The following is a 16,809-nucleotide window of genomic DNA, read 5'->3' on the forward strand; positions in this document are numbered from 1 at the left end:
TGTAAGATAAAAAATATAATATAATTTTATGTATGACTTAGCAGTGCTAATCAAGAGTTTGTAAAAAACGGAAGTTGTCTCATCGTCCCCAACGGTCATTCCTACAGTTATCTACCAAAATATCGGACAATACTTTCGCCGCTACAACGTGAAGGAAGGACGAAAGATAAATAATAAAGTCCCTTCTACATGTTCGCTTTTTTTTAAGTGACACTGTTGGAGCGAAAGGCCAATACTTGGCACGGAACAGCTGCAGCACAAAAACGGATATGCATGATGTACCATGTTACGGTCTGCTGCTGCGGTCTACGGCCATGATCCCCTTGGGAGCGTGTTCACGCGAACACACCTAGCGATGTGGTGAAAGTGGCGATAAAAAGAAAAAATATCGAAAGGAAGGGAACAGACAGACCGGCCATGAGGAAGAAAAATTTTTCTCTTCTAGCATGAGTTTCCGCCCGATACACACCAGAAAAGTGATATTTGCTATATCTTTGCAGAAAAAGAAAAAAATTATTACCGAAGTTACAGAAAGATATCGGCAACGTTATCAATCAATCTGCAGGAAAATAAAAGTGATCAAAAAGGACAACATTTGGCAATAGTTTTATAATACATTTCTTTACTATCAACTATAAAAAGCAGAACTTCCATTTTATGTTCAATCAATCATATCTTACTAAGTATAAAATATACGAATTTTGCTGAACGCATTAAAAACAGCGAGGAGTCTCACTACAATTGAAAAATTTGTTCACACATTTGCAAGCGGTTATGTGTACATGAATGTGGATGCAGTAGAATTACAACCACCTGTGGCAAACTCTTTATATGCTCATGTGCCCGTTGAAACGGCAACAACAACAAACCGGGGAAATTTTTTTAAATTAATTGCAACTTTATAAAATCGATTTTGTATTGAATACGTAAAACGGTCTTTGGCAACATGAACGTATTGGCACAAATAACAAATGGTAAAATTCAACAACAACAGCCAATGAATTGAATCGGCAGTATCAGCAGCATCAACAACAGCAAGTTCAACCGCAGCAGCAAAGGCCGCTACCTATAGGCCCAACGAAATAAGCCGGGCACACCCAGAGCCGGCCACCTCAACCAGAACAACTACCGCAATAACCACATAAAGGGGTGAGTCCGTTCCAAAGCCCCTTGAGTGGAGCTTACATACACTCCTAGGTACACGTACATAAGGGTAGGCACACGAAACATGATATACGACACAAACACTATTTACATCTAATCGCCACCCATTTACACGTATGATTAGCTACCTAAATTGGGTATAGTTATATGCATATATAGACATATACCCAATTAGAGTGCGCGTTGAGTGCAGCCACCTAGAAAATATACCAAGGTGCGTAGTGAGTAGGGGTATATGTACATATAAGCATATGACCACTTAGGTTGCACATATGTATGCAACCCCCCCTTGTGAAATACTTGCCTAAGTTTAGTCAGCTGGAGAGTGCCCGCCGTTGTATTACGTTTGAATTCCACCACTATTGTACCTTTGCGTTAAATACGCAAAACTAATGCTATGCTTTGTGGTAACCCTAAATAAAATTTCGCATATGTCCTGGCTATGCCAATTTCGTATAGAATTTTCTGACTAAGATTAGGTAAGGTTTGCATTAACGAAAGACAACCAAGAAGGCATACCCAATTTGGAAATTTCGGATTATTAAATTTAAAATCAAGATAAATACAATTAAAGATTTGATATCAGATGCATATGCATGATGATAAATACCTTGACTATGTATGTATATTTAGCCTTAAAGGACTAGACATGCCAATTTGTATGTTATATACACATACTTGAAATGTAAAAGTTAAATATAATATTTAAAAGGTGTCAGATTATTTTTATTTGTTCTTATTGAAAATTAGTGTATTCATACATACATATGTATATTGGAGTTTTCTGTATTTTTCAACTTCGCAAGTAAACATGTTTTAGATGATTAATTTAGGAAAGTCGGTCTGTATTTCCCCGATGGTATAGCGCGCCTAGTATTTATTTATTTTTTATATATTTTAAATTTTAAATAAAAGCCTAATTTACACCGTACACCTAAATAAAAATGTAAATCTTAAGTACAGACGTTGAAGTATTGCGTCAAACGCTAAACGTTTATTGGTCAATTCTAACCTGCATATGTTTCAGGGTATTTTGAAGAAAGTTCGTGGTTTAAAACGAGAGATTTGTAAGAACAAATAGGTCTGTCTTTACGTATAACTAAGCATATTCATTTAAAACAATGCTATTCGGCATATGCCCACAACAAAGTGAGCAGGTATAAGGAAGCTTCCATGTATACCCCTGCCTACCCTCCAATTGTGATGGTCTACTTTTTTTAATTCAGTACCAAAGTAAATATGACCTGGATCTAAATCAAGTTTATGTCAAAAGGAATGAATATATGTACATACTTTTTTTTCTTACTAATCACTCCTAGTGAACCTCCTTTTTGTACGGCATCATTTCGCTCACTTTAATGTACCTAGCTGTAAACTTATATAAATTAAATCATAATCCTAAGTAATAAGCCGTAATGAAAATGAATTATAAATAAATTTGTAATTGAAATGGGAATGCTGGCGTCGCCAATTATTTGGAAGGCATAAGGTAAGACAGGTAAGGGGCCACCGAAATTATAGGTGCGTCGGTGGCCATGGTTATTTGAGGGTGGGTTAAAGCACCGGGCGTCGCAACACCACCCGCGGCGCCCCTCTGTATATTCGGCCCTTTTTGTGTATTTCCCTTTTGTTTATTTGTCTTTGTATTTCAGCTTTTTTTTCTTTCATTTTTCAGATTTAGTAACCGGTCGTTTCCGGTTCGGTTAGTTTTTTTTGATCGTTAGTTTCTTTTTTTTTTGACAGTTTTTTTGAATTTGAATTTTTTTTAAAATGTTGGAAAGTCAACGGGTTGTCCGTGGCCTCCGGTTCGACCGGATGTCGTTTTAATTTTGAATTTTAAGCGTTTTGAGTCGGTCTCTGCGCTTCTGTCGGGTTTGTTTTGAATTTGACAGCTGCTCGTTTTGATAGGCATGATAGGAACATTTTTCTGTTTATGGCGCAGGAACAGTAAGGTTGGCAAGGACCCGCCCCAGCCGACAATGACTAGCCACTGTGCACCAACATATCATGCCGACCGCCTTCCTTACTGATTCCAATGTAGATGCGATACCATAACAACCACGAATAAGCTGTGAAACCCAGACGCAGTAACCTCCCCTAGTTTCAGTGCCACCATTAGTTTACAAAGAGCGAAAATATGCTATACAAGTATATATACTAGTCAACAAAGAGAAAAAAATGCTAAACAATTATACCAACGAAAAGCGGCCCTTATCAGGGCCACAAACAGTTTGCGAAGAGAAAATATTGCTAGACAATTATGTTTTACATGCTATAGATTTACTTTTGGATTATTTATATCATCCATATGTTGACAAGAAAAAAAAACTGGATTATAACCTATACTCTAGTTGAAAACGGAAATATTCCAAGTCAAACTTTTGCCATAGCAGGTACGGATACCAGATCCAACCTAAAGCCGAAATTGCTACAAAAGCCTCCTGGCTAGAGCCAGAAGGAAAACCCGGAACCGTAATTGAAGTCAGTACTACAACCGAACTAGTATCCAAAAATTAAACCGAAAGCGAAATCGGTTCCGAACAGAGGAGCCAAAAGAAAAATTGGATCAAAACAACCATGCAATGGCGCTGAACCCGAAAGTTCTGTGGCATAGTGACTCATTTGAAATTTTCAACACACCCGTGCTTTTTTTAATTAAAAAAGATTACATCTAAAGACATGGAGTACATATCCTTCAAAGAAATCTGCACCTCGAATGCCGACACAACGAGTTTCCAACGTTAAATGTTATTATGTATATATGTATCTTCGATATTTATTAGGTTACTAAATTACTTAATTTTTACTTTACAAAATACATGAAATTTAAAAAAAAATCAGTACTTATTCATGTACATACTATTAACTCAGCATTTTATATACAATCTCATCCCAAATTTTCAACATCTCTTGGAGACAGTAACGTTAGCATTCATACAGACATGTATTGAAAATAAGGTCCAATACAAAAAACATTTAGCAATAGCATTTCCCAATATAATTTAAATACTACAAAATAACGACCTTAGGCAGATAAAATAGGAACAATATAATTCCTAAAAAGTTGTATCTCACTTTACATTAAACTGCTTTGGAATATAAATACATACACTAAAATATATATACAATACAAAACGGTCCCTTATTTATATTTCATAAACAAAATTAATGTTGCGACCATTGGATATTTTTCAAATCAATTGGTTTTAGCACCATCTCCCATAATGGAGACATTTCACGTAAACGTTCGACATGTTTGATGCAGGTATCGGTAATATAATCAACCTCTTCAATGGTGGTAAAACAACCAATACCAAATCTATAAAAATTTATCAATACATTACTTTCAAATTAACTAAACAATTCAGTACGGTAAACTCGTATACCTTATTGAACTATGTGCCAAATCCTCATCAGTTCCAATCGCACGTAGGTTCCAGTGATGCAGAAGTACATGCTGAGGCACTAGACAACGCCACATCTTTTAAGGCCATAAGTAATGATAAATTTAATAAAGCACTATACCTTTGCTCTGGATCACCATTACATATACCATGTGATAATCTTGAAGTGATGCGATCATATAAACGTTTCGACAGAAAATCTATAAATTTCTTATCATATTCCATTTCTTTGAGTGCAAGATAACATGCAGCACCAAATCCAATAACAATAATCCGAAGGCGGAAAAGAAAAATTTTAGCTCGTTCAAAAGATATTCCCAAAAAACCGAAAAATGACCCCGGAGTGCTTCGAGTCCGGGGTGGGACCCATAGTATTTTTGCGCTGGCGGCCTTTGGCCGCGCTTATAAAAAATTAATCTGGGTGGGTCCAACACCGGTTTGGAGACCAAAACTATATTTGCGCAAAACACTTATGTCCACAATTTTTTTTTGTGGGTACAAATATCATCAACATTACAACGCGCATATGAAAATTTTCAATTGAAAATTTTCAACTTCTTTTGCAAATATCTCTTGTCCAACACAAAATAATTTACCTCCGCCTTCTGATTATTGTTATCGAGGTCAATGCGCGTCTTTTAACACCTCTCTCGATATTTATGGACGCATATTATCAGTGTCATGCTGTCGTATAGAATTACCAAGAGTTGATGCGCTGGAAACGTTGAAGAAGTGATTCAGCTGCTATATGTAAATAAATAATAACAATAAATTAAATATATATCATTTAAAAATCAGTTAATTACCTTTATTTTCCATTAAAAATTCCTTTTTCCTCCAGCTTCATCAGCAAACCAACTTTTTTCTTTTTTTGTTTTGGCTTTGTTGACGAAAATTACATGTGACATTTTTCTTTTTCCATCACTTTTGACAGAAGAAACTGAAAGAACGTTTGACAGTTTATGTACAATCGGCAACAACAAAATACACGGGAGGGTTGCATTTTCGCTAATGCTTCTACCTGGTAATTGTACCATGGACAAAACCATGGCGGAACGATACAAGGTGGCAGCATGGGACAGCTGACTATAAACTTTTTTATTTGATATGATACATCAACTTCCGGCGTAGTACGATTTTGACATTTGTCCATCGAATTTACAAAAACAAAGTACATGGAATTTTTATTTATATATGTAGGTATGTCACCATGCTGCCACCTTGTATCATTCCGCTAAGGACAAAACTCACATTTATAAAAATTATTGCCGAGATGAGTACGTAAATGCTGCAACAGAGTACTCTGTTTAGCAAAGACGTTATCACAGTATTTGCATCATTGTAAATTTTACCAAGTAGCGCAACTAACAGCTGATCGGTGAAAATTCGCACATTCACACGCACAGTTCTCGACTCAGTTTCAAACAAAAACTTTAGATTATTTAACTCAAATTTTAAAGTGAGATAATCCTTACCAATTTATGTACATAGAATATATAAGGCGTTTTTGTTGTTATTAAAACAATAGTTTTATTTTTATTAAAGCCTTTATAATTTTTTTTTTAACTTTGAAAAAACTCCGAGCACCATTCCTTCATTATATGACATTCGGCTGCCTAGGCCACTGCCTTTCACTCTTTTCGCAACATAACCTCTACTTAAGCTGCCAAACTATATAGTAAACAATGATTTGCATTTGAATGGTTTTTCACCGGTATGAGTACGTCTATGGTCAAGTAGATGACAGAGCGCTGTAAACATTGTTTACTATATAGTTTGGCAGCTTAAGTATAGGTTATGTTGCGAATAGAGTGGAAGGCAGTGGACTAGGCAGTCGAATGTCATATAATGAAGGAATGGTGTTCGGAGATTTTTCAAAGTTAAAAAAAAATGATAAAAGCTTTAATATAAATAAAACTATTGTTTTAATAACAACAAAAACGCCATATATATTCTGTATACATAAATTTGTAAGGATTATCTCACTTTAAAATTTGAATTAAATAATCTAAAATTTTGTTTTGAAACTGAGTCGAGAACTGTGTGTGTGAATGTGCGAATTTTCACCGATCAGCTGTTAGTTGCGCTACTTGGTAAAATTTACAATGGCTGTAAAGCTGGTTAGTAGAACGAGAATAAAGAGTTGACATAAATTTAGATAAGTGCGTTAAAATAAGGTTTTTATGATAACATACCGCTTTTCACAAATTTCACATTTATGCGGCTTTTCGTCAGTATGATTTCGTTTATGTGATTTTATGTCACTTTTTCTAACATTTTTACCACAAATATGGCACAGTTCTCGTTTGATGCCTTCATGAGTTGTTCTGTGTTTCATCATGTTATTCCTGGAACTATATCTTAGCGGACAGTAGGGACACTGATGAAGTTTATCTTGATATTGACTGAGGGGATACATTTCTGGGTTGCTGCGTGTTAAATATGGCGAAAAAAGTAATAATTCGGCAATCCACAAGGGTATAGGTAGTATTCATTTTAAGGTTTTAGTTGCTGCCATGATTTCCAATATAAAATTTGATTAAAACATATAAATCCATATGCAAGTTTCCAGGCTCTTACATCAAAATTATGTATTCAGTCTTCGATTGGAAGGATTTATTGCATATACATATGACAGTTATATAGGGACCAGCATAAAGCGCCAAATACACGACACGAACATTTCCGCGAACATTCCGCAATCTTGTTCGCAGCTTTGGCCATACACCATACGAACTTTTGGCCGAACATTAGTTCTCTTTCAGACAGCGATGAATACGGACAATTGTGCTGCAGCAATATTGCTCGCTGTGGCAATTAAGCGTAAAAAAAGAGAGAAGATCGCAAAAAAAGAATTTGGTGCAAAGAATGGTTTAAAAAACGAGCAGTTCTTGGACAAAGTGAGCTTATTTAAGAACTGGAATTCACGTCACAAAATGATTTTAAAAATTACGTTCGTATGAGCAAGGCAACATTTGACCAACTTTTACAAAAAATGTTGCCACTCACAACGAAACGGGATACAATAATGAGAGAAGCGATTCCCCCTCATCACCGCCTTGCTTTAACTTTGCGCTTTCTAGCTAGTGGCAATATCTTTGAAGACTTAAAATTTTTGACAGCAATTGTGCCCCAAACGATTGGGAAAATAGTTACAGAGACTTGTGATGCCATAATAAGTCAAATGAAAGATTTTATTAAGGTAATTATTTATTGATTAAATTATTTGTTTTCGACTAAACAAGAAAAGTTTCATGTGTACATATGTGTGTCTCAAAATTATTGGTTTTTTGAAGTAAAAATAAAAATAAATTATTCGTCCGTTTCAAACGATGCAAAGAAATTTTGTAAGTTTTCTACCGAGCTCGAATTAATGGATGATGTATCTTCACCGATTCGTACGTTTTGTGTGACTTGAGGTGACATTCTACTACTGTTTATGGACGAGCCGCTACTTAAAGGAGTCGGAACTCTTATTGTATAATTCTGCATGTGTTGGGGCACCGCGTAGTTAAGTTGCGTAGACGTGCGCATTGGGTATTGCGGAATGACATTTGGTGTTAATATTTGACTTGGGTTAAAAACATTTTGGATTTGAATCGCGTGTCTAAATTCCAATGCTCCCAAGCAACCTTGAAATAAAACATCTGATATGATTTTTCGCGCAATCGTTTTCTGGGAGGCCTCCATTTCACTATATTGCGAAGCCCACAATTGAGCCAAGGAGTCACCTTCTGTGGGTTCGCGGCTGTTGGCAAGTCTCTCGCATGTAATTTTAATAAGTGTATCTTCTTCAGAAACTTTTCTTTTGCTTGGTCGAACAGTGAATTCCTAAAAAGAAAGATTTATAAGTTTTTCATTACTTTTCAGCTTCCACAAACAGAAAAAGATTGGAAGGTAGAAGCGAAAAATTTTGATGCACGCAAGACTGTGATATCAAACTATTTGCGGATGATGCATTACTTATGATCAGTGATAATAATATTACTACTGCGGTATTAAAAATGCAAAATGATCTCAACAACTTATACACATGGCTATGTGCGAATAGGCTAAAGCTTAATATAAACAAAACGAAATATATGGTCATAACAAGGAAAAATATTAATGATGAGGACTTAAGTGGGCTAAAAATAAATAATGAAAGCATACAAAAAGTTAATAGCATAAAATATTTAGGGATTATAATTGATAACAAACTTAAATTTGAAGAACATGTAAACTACACAGTTGCGAAAGTCGCGAAAAAGATTGGTGTTGTGCAGAGATCTACCAAGTATATACAGGAAAAATATAAAATAATTATTTATAAATCTATTATTGAACCACACTTTGTGTATTGCCCATCGATATTATTCATAATAGTGGACAAAGAAGTTGATAAGCCACAAAAGCTTCAAAATAGATGTATGAGGTTTATACTTAAAAAACGTAGAGATGCTAGATCGGCTGATATGTTAAAAAAGTTGAATTGGAGTGTCAAACAAAAAATTTATTTTCATACCATGAAATTGATATTTAATATAAAACATGGAAATGTACCTGAATATTTAAGTAGTAACGTAGTTCTAGTGGAGCAAACACACAATATAAATACTAGAAATAGACATAATTTTAAATTGCCATTTTTTCGAACAGAAATAGATAAGCAAAACATTTTTTACAAAGGGCTAAAGAGTTACAACGAGCTCCCATTGGAAATTAAAAACTGCCATGAAATCTTACTTTTTAAGGCAAAATTATATGAATTTTGTAAAACTCTACCTATAAGATAGAATATTACTATTTTGTATCTTGAATTAGGCTTTAAGCCGTAATAAATAAATAACTAACTAACTTCCCAAATTGTATAGGCGCAATTGATGGAAAACACGTCAATATAACAAAGCCACCTGGATCTGGATCTTTTTATTATAATTATAAAAAATTTTTTCCATCATTTTAATGGCAGTGGTTAATGCTAATTAATTATATATATAATCTAATATAATTAATCTCTAAAAAATAAAACATTGAAAATTCCTGACCCTCAGCCGCTTCCAAACTGCGAAGAAAAACTACCATTTGTATTCGTAGCTGACGATGCTTTTCCCCTGTTAGAAAATATCATGAAGCCATTTAGCCACAACACACTCAAGGAAGAAGAAATAATTTTTAACTACAGGCTTTCTCGGGCGAGAATAATTGTTGAAAACTGTTTTGGCATTTTAGCATCAAGATTTAGAATTCTCCTACAAACTATTAATTTATCACCAGAAAAAGTCACGAAAATTGTGTTAACCTGTTGCTACTTGCATAACTTTTTACGGAAGCAAAATGAGGAGACGTATTTTGAAGGTGGATTCGATGTTGAAGAAACAGATCCCGGAGCGATAGAATACGCCGATTGGCATAATGACCATGGACTTACAGCTCTTCAAGCTTCAAGTGCAAAGAATGCATCCAATTTAGCAAAAACTACTCGAGAAAAATATTGCAATTATTTTAATACAGTGGGAGCAGTTCCGTGGCAGAACAATATATTAAATATAAGAAAGTGAATCATTTACGGAATAAAAACAAACTGAATGTTTGTGTTCACAAAAAAAAGAAACAATAAAATTTTGACTTTTTTTCTTACCTCAAATGTGTTTGTATTTTCATCCTTCATTGTGGTAACGCCTTCCAAAGGTTCTTGATTTTTCAAAAAGCATAGCAAATCATAGCACCAAAGAGTAGGAACATATTCATCCTCAGCACCAGCACCAGACTTCAAACTATCTCTCTTTTTTTTTGATTCACGCCGGTATTGCGCCCGCAAACTACTTATTTTTTTTATAACTGTATCCTTTGTGGCATCAGGATCTACTTCTTTTAATTTTTCGATTAAAGTCGCATAATCATTATTCTTTTTAATTCTATTACAATAATCTTTGCTTTTTACTTGCCACAATGATGGCAAAGATTTATACATTTCAATAAATTCACTCAGAAATTTTTTATTGTCCATTTTACTTTTCCGAGCACGTCTGTTCCGTTCAGAAATTACTACGATTATGAGCTATTTCGCCATACACGCACGAACAGTTCGCGCTTCGCCAAAAATTAAAATATTTTGATTTTTGGCGAACATTTGCGCGAACTGGCAAACACCACCATACAGAAAAGGTCGCAGAAACATGACATAACGGGAATGTTCGCGGAAATGTTCGTGTCGTGTATTTGGCCCTTAAATCAATGCATGGGCAAGTTGATATTATAATGCAAATCATACTTACGTCACAGTTATTTGTTGCTCTTCCAAATCTATGGCCATTTCTTCGTTTTTCACAGATATTATTGAATGCATAGTGTAATTATCGCTATCAATGTGTTCGTTTTTGATAAACTCGCCTTGCAAATTTTTAAAGTTTTTCTTAGAAGTGATTGAATGCGTTGTGTCAACACCACTATATTCAATGTTGGGGTTCTCATCATCAATGTACTCATTTTTAATAAAATTATCTTGCGAATCCGCACAGTGTTCTCCAGAAGCTGTTGAATGCATATATATGCTATATTCAATGTTATGTTTATCATCTTTAACCCGCTCGTATTTGATAAATTCTCTTAGCTCGTATTGTGAATTTTTACAGTTCTTCACAGAGATTGTTGAATACATAGTGTCAGCAGCTTTATTTTCAAGGATTGGTTCATCATCTTCAATGTACTCATTCTTAATAAATTCGCTTAACTCTCCTTGTAAATCTGCTGAATATTTCGGAAATTCGTCGATGTTTTCCAAATCGTCAGAATCTTGTAATTGTACCGTTTCTCTCTTAATTACTGTACATTGTTTTGAAGCAGGTAAATTTTGATGGGTGGCGTTAGAGTGAAACCTTGACGAGTGTGAATCTTGGTCGTTGATTCCCAATTCGCTTTGAATTGCTTCCAATACCTTTGACATATTTGAGACAATTCGTTTTTGTTTTTGAAACCAATTGATATTGGTGAAATATTTTTTTTGTAGCAAAAATTGCAATCCCAATTTAAGTCCCTTCTAGACGTCAAAGATTCTAGACGTACTTATCCGCTCTTAGGGATGAAAGGATTGTAAATCTTACCAAGTAGCACAACTAACAGCTGATCGCTGAAAATTCGCACATTCACACGCACAGTTCTCAACTCAGCTTCAAAAAAAAAAACTTTAGATTATTTAGCTGAAATTTTAAAATGAGATAATCTTTACCAATTGATGTACATATAGTAGACAATGGATGAAACATGATACAAAAAAGAAGGTAGTTCCACTACTCAAAATTTTTTGACGTATTTGGAGATTTTTGAAGATTCATAATTGCCGTCTTTCAGTGAGTTTTACAGCTCCGGCTCACGCTCAATTCTCACGGGAATGCTCTGGATCATTGAAAGACTTGAGAAGCAGATGTCGTGAAATTTTCGCACACGTGAAATGTGATAGGCAGATGTCGCCACTGTTTTTCATTTAACTCATACGGCGAAAGGATAAGCAGCGACATCTATTTTTGAAAAAGTAGGTATATTAAAGGCCGCGTTGCCAACCTAAAAAGAAGTAATTAACAAATTATCTGGCTCACAATTTGAACCAGACTTCTATCTGGATTTATCTGGCTCAAATCGTTGTTGTTGCATTTACATGCAAAATTATTTATCTGGCTCAGGATTTTGCCACCGGATGATAGCTAATGTTTGTTGTTTTGCCAGAAGCGTTGCCATACCGTTATTGTTTAAGGCGAAATTGTGGTGTTTCGGGATGGAAATTTCCTTTAGGATGAAAACGCAATGGTCATCTGAGACAATAATAATATGCTTTAGCACGATTTATGTGCATACATATCGATTGAGAATACAGTAAAACATGTAATTTTATTGGAAAATAGTGGATAACGAGGGGGAGAGGGGGAAACATTTCCCGAGAAGAGAGGTATCAAAAGACATGTATTGACCTCGACAACAATAATCCGATGGAAAAGAAAAATTTTTTCTCTGCCGGGAGATATTTGCGGTTGAAGTTGGCTATTTTCATGTGGTTGTATAGTTTTGATCTCCAAACCGGTGTTGGACCCACACAGTGTAATTTTTAATAAACGCGGCTGAAGGCCGCGAATGCAGAAAGGTGTTCTGAGCAAAAATACTATGGATACCACCCCCGGTTTCGGATGGACCCGCGGGTAATTTTTCGGTTTTTGTTTAATATCTTTTGAACGATTTCAAATTCTTCTTTACCGCCTTCGGATTATTAATACTGAGGTCAATACGCGTCGTTTGACACCTCTCTCGAGCGTATTAGCAATGGACCCCTCAACTAGACTTTTGTCAAAATCGGTGGAGCCTATCGGCTGCTATTCATCTTTAAAAGAAAAAGGACAAAGAAAATTCAAATGGCGATAATTAAGGATACAGTATTTTTTGGGAAAATCGAAGACGAGCATTTGTTTGTATTATCGATAGCTATTAAATAATATCTTCGTTGCTCAAAAATAAATTAATACGTTTTTGGGTGATCACTTTCACTACCTCCCTGATCTCTCCAGTTTCTTCACCTCGCGAAACCTGCCATTATCACCGACTAAATCATCGGCGACCTTATTTACAACATGGACGTCCCAAATGTCGACCATTTTGAAAGTCCACGTCAATGGCACTACGCTACCGACTGCCTTACACCCCAAAATCTTGGGTGTGACGTTCGATCAGGATCTACATTTTGGTGAGCATGCAGCCGCAATTGTACCGAAAATCCAGAGCCGTAATAAAATCCTCAAATCTCTTGCTGGCAGTACTTGGAGAAAAGATAAAGGAACGCTCGTTACTACTTACACAGCAATTGGCCAGCCGATTGCATGCTACGCGTCCCCGATATGGTCGCCAAGCCTAAAGATTACCCACTGGAAGAAGCTATAGGCCTGCCAAAATACTGCCCTCAGAACTGCCACGGGTTGTCTCCTTATGTCCCCAGAACACCATCTACATAATGAGGCGAGAATACTCCCAATAAGGGAAAGAAACGAAATGCTAACCAAACAGTTTCTGTTGAATACCCAGAAACCTGGGAATCCCAAAAGACATCTGATTGATGAACCAACACCGCCTAGGGGCTTAAGGAGTCATCTCCGTAAGCACTATGAGGAAATACGGCACCTGAGAACTCAGCCGTATGAAGCCAAAAAACATAAACAGGTCCTTGGTGAACTCCATAAACAGGCGTCGGACCTCGATGTCGGGAATTGCCCGGTGAATCCAGTACTGAAAGAACAATACCCTAAACTTGCAGAAGAGGAACGCACCCTAGGGAGACGCGAGTCACTCTAGCCCAACTTCGATCTGGATACTGTAACAGGTTAAACTCTTACCCTGCTTGCAATGTGTCCCCACATGACACCAACCATCTCTTCAATTGTAATGTGGAACCAACGCCTCTAATACCTCTCTCATTATGGTCCACCCCTGTTGAAACAGCAAGTTTCCTCGGACTCCCGTTAGAGGATATTGATGACAATTTGTGATCGGTCAGACCTATTGGATCGGGCGAAGCACTGCTACAACAACAAAAATGGGATGAAAGGATACATACTAGCATAGCGGAACCATACAAGGTGGCAGCATGGTGACATACCTACAAACATAAATAAAAGCTCTATGAACTTTTTGTTGTAAATTCGATGGACTAATGTCAAAATCGCTTCTCAAGGCAGCCGGTTCTATACACCGGAGCGACTCGGAATTTTTCCCGACCAATGGCTGTCATTTCAGTGTAACCCCATTTAATTTGTTGCGTCCTTGGTCGCACCTATTGCATTGTGGATAAGTACAAGTGTGTTGACTTCTTTGTGACAGGCACTCTCTTAAGTTAGCATAACGGGAAAATCTGGGTTGCCATTGTTGTTTCGATTGAAAACGATCAATTAGGGTTCTGTGCATGGACGTAAAAGTTTGAAACAGGGTTTATGTAGTCACAAAAGTGTTGCTCCTGTTACACATCACTTTAATTTTTTTCATGGCGAAAATTGTTCAGTTCAGAGTTATTGATTTTCACTGAAAAGTTAATTTATTACTCCTCTAACTGTAAAAAGCATAGAAAACGTAGAGTTTTTCAAATTATTGTGAAAAACTTTTAAAACACAACAACAAGGTATATCGGTAAAATATTTTCTATGATTTCTGAATTTCTGTACCCAAGTTCATTATATTTGTTGTCCAAGACTTAAAAAAATTACACGACAAAATGTGGTATTAAAATGTAACTGGCCTTAGCGGCAAAGTCTCTTTGTCTTTTTATAAACGAATAACGGATATCGACAAATTACAAAGTATATAATAAAGTACAAAAGAATATCAATACAGGCAATTACTAATACAAAGTATCTATATTTATTTGACAAGTGTGTGTGGTAAGTGCATGGCAGTGCTGCCGTCGATTTAGGGCCAAATGTGTTGCCAGACTTGTCGGCGAACGTGTGTGTGGTGAGATTTTGTATTTTTGCCCCAATCTCTTTCGTTGGTGGCTTATTGCAACATCCCACCGACCAGTGAATCTTCGGCGGATTCACTATACTTTAAAGCGGCTAGCTTGCTGGCTGGGCGACGCAGGATTCCATTGCTTTCGCGGACAGATGTGGGCTTCATCCAGGCTGGGTGTCTGCGTGGAGTTCATGCATCCGACCAGGAAATGATTAGGAGTAAGTGGCTCCTCCTCCTCTGGATTAACTGGGATATCTGTCAGCGGGCGACTGTTAACAATGTTCTCTGCCTCTATCAGGACACTTCGGAAGGTTTCGATTCGAGGCGCATCTTCCTTTAGTACGCGGTGCAATAGCTTCTTAACACACTGTATCAATCGTTCCCAGCAGCCACCTGAGCTGGGATTGGCGGGGCAGTTGAAACGTCATTCAATATTCTGCTTCGTAATTTCTTGCTCGATGCGCCCGAAATCGAACAGTCGGTCTTCGGACTTCAACTCACGCTGGGCACCAACAAAATTTCTGCCATTGTCGCTTCTGATTTGCACTGGGACTCCGCGTCGATTGATGAAGTTCCTTAAGCAAATGATGAAGGCGTCGGTGGAAAGATCTTCGGCTACCTCGAGATGAATGGCTCTTGTCGTCATGCATGTAAATAATACCACCCAACGCTCCTCTGTTCTGCGACCAATCGCAACCAGAAATGGTCCGCAGAGATCAACGCCCGCATATGAAAACGGACGAACGAAGGGCGTCAAGCGATCTGATGGTTGTTGTCCCATTAGCGGCACAACGGGTTTGGCAGTCCAGCGTATGCAGATTGGACAAGCTGGTTTGATCGACCTCAGTAACCTTTTGGCAGATGGCACCCAATATTTCTGACGCATTTCATTGATAACTAAAAGATCGTTTTGAAGATGTCTTCTTGCGTGGAATTGTTGCATGATCAGGCGCGTGACATAGTGGTTTTGTGGCAATATTATCGGCTGTCTGGCTGACAATGGTAGACAAAAGGCTGAATCGATGCGTCCATGTACTCTGATAATGTTGTCTTCATCGACGAAAGGCGTAAGTTTGTGGAGACAACTACTCTTCGGAAGTGGTTGCTTGGCTTTCAATGTTGCAACTTCAGCTCGAAAACATTCTTGTTGTATTTGGCGACAAATATACTTTTCTGCTTCAGTGACTTCGGCAGCTGTTAGCTCTCCTCGTAAACGACTCTTACTGCGGCTATTACCCACAAAGCGTGCTATCCAAGCGACAATTCTGACTATCTTTAAAAAACAAGAATAGTTAGTGTATTTGATTAAGTCACCTGTTTGACATAACAGCATAATTCTTTCTGGTATTTCTTCACGACTGCACTCGGATGTATCAAGTTGAACTGGCTCGCCTGGCCATTCCTCGGTGCCTTGTTGCAAAAATTTCGGCCCCGTAAACCATCGATGTAATGAGCATTCTGTAAATGATGCTCGCGTTGCGTCATCGGCTACGTTGGCTTCTGAGGGTAACCATCGCGACATGTCACTATCTGTTGATGTCAAAATTTCGGCGATACGGTGCTCGACGAAGGGTTTATACTTTCGCTCCCTTGAGCGTATCCACACAACCACCGTTTGTGAGTCGGACCAGAACGCAAAGCGATGAATCTGGAAATCATGGCTCTGCTGAATAAATGTTTTTAGGCGACATCCTAACACAGCTGCTTGGAGCTCCAGGCGAGGAATCGTCATTCCTTTTACAATTGGGCATCGAGATTTGGCACAGATGAATGCGATGTGAAT

General features: G+C 37.2%; 1 protein-coding gene and 1 long non-coding RNA gene across 2 annotated transcripts; one reads left to right on the plus strand and one right to left on the minus strand.

Moving 5' to 3' along the window:
* Positions 1-6,555: 6,555 nt before the first annotated feature.
* LOC137249269 (uncharacterized) lies at positions 6,556-9,406 on the plus strand. Its single transcript, XR_010952314.1, has 2 exons — positions 6,556-7,770; positions 8,439-9,406. It is a non-coding gene; the product is annotated as an uncharacterized lncRNA (long non-coding RNA).
* LOC137249251 (uncharacterized) lies at positions 7,759-11,908 on the minus strand. Its single transcript, XM_067780572.1, has 4 exons — positions 11,776-11,908; positions 10,826-11,716; positions 10,189-10,576; positions 7,759-8,399 (listed from the first exon to the last, which is right to left on the minus strand). Exons 2-4 carry the CDS (start codon positions 11,491-11,493, stop codon positions 7,881-7,883), a joined length of 1,575 nt encoding a protein of 524 aa, XP_067636673.1. The 5' UTR covers positions 11,494-11,716; positions 11,776-11,908; the 3' UTR covers positions 7,759-7,880.
* Positions 11,909-16,809: the final 4,901 nt, after the last annotated feature.

This window comes from Eurosta solidaginis, chromosome 4 (genome assembly GCF_040869045.1).
Source record: "Eurosta solidaginis isolate ZX-2024a chromosome 4, ASM4086904v1, whole genome shotgun sequence".
NCBI lineage: Eukaryota > Metazoa > Arthropoda > Insecta > Diptera > Tephritidae > Eurosta > Eurosta solidaginis.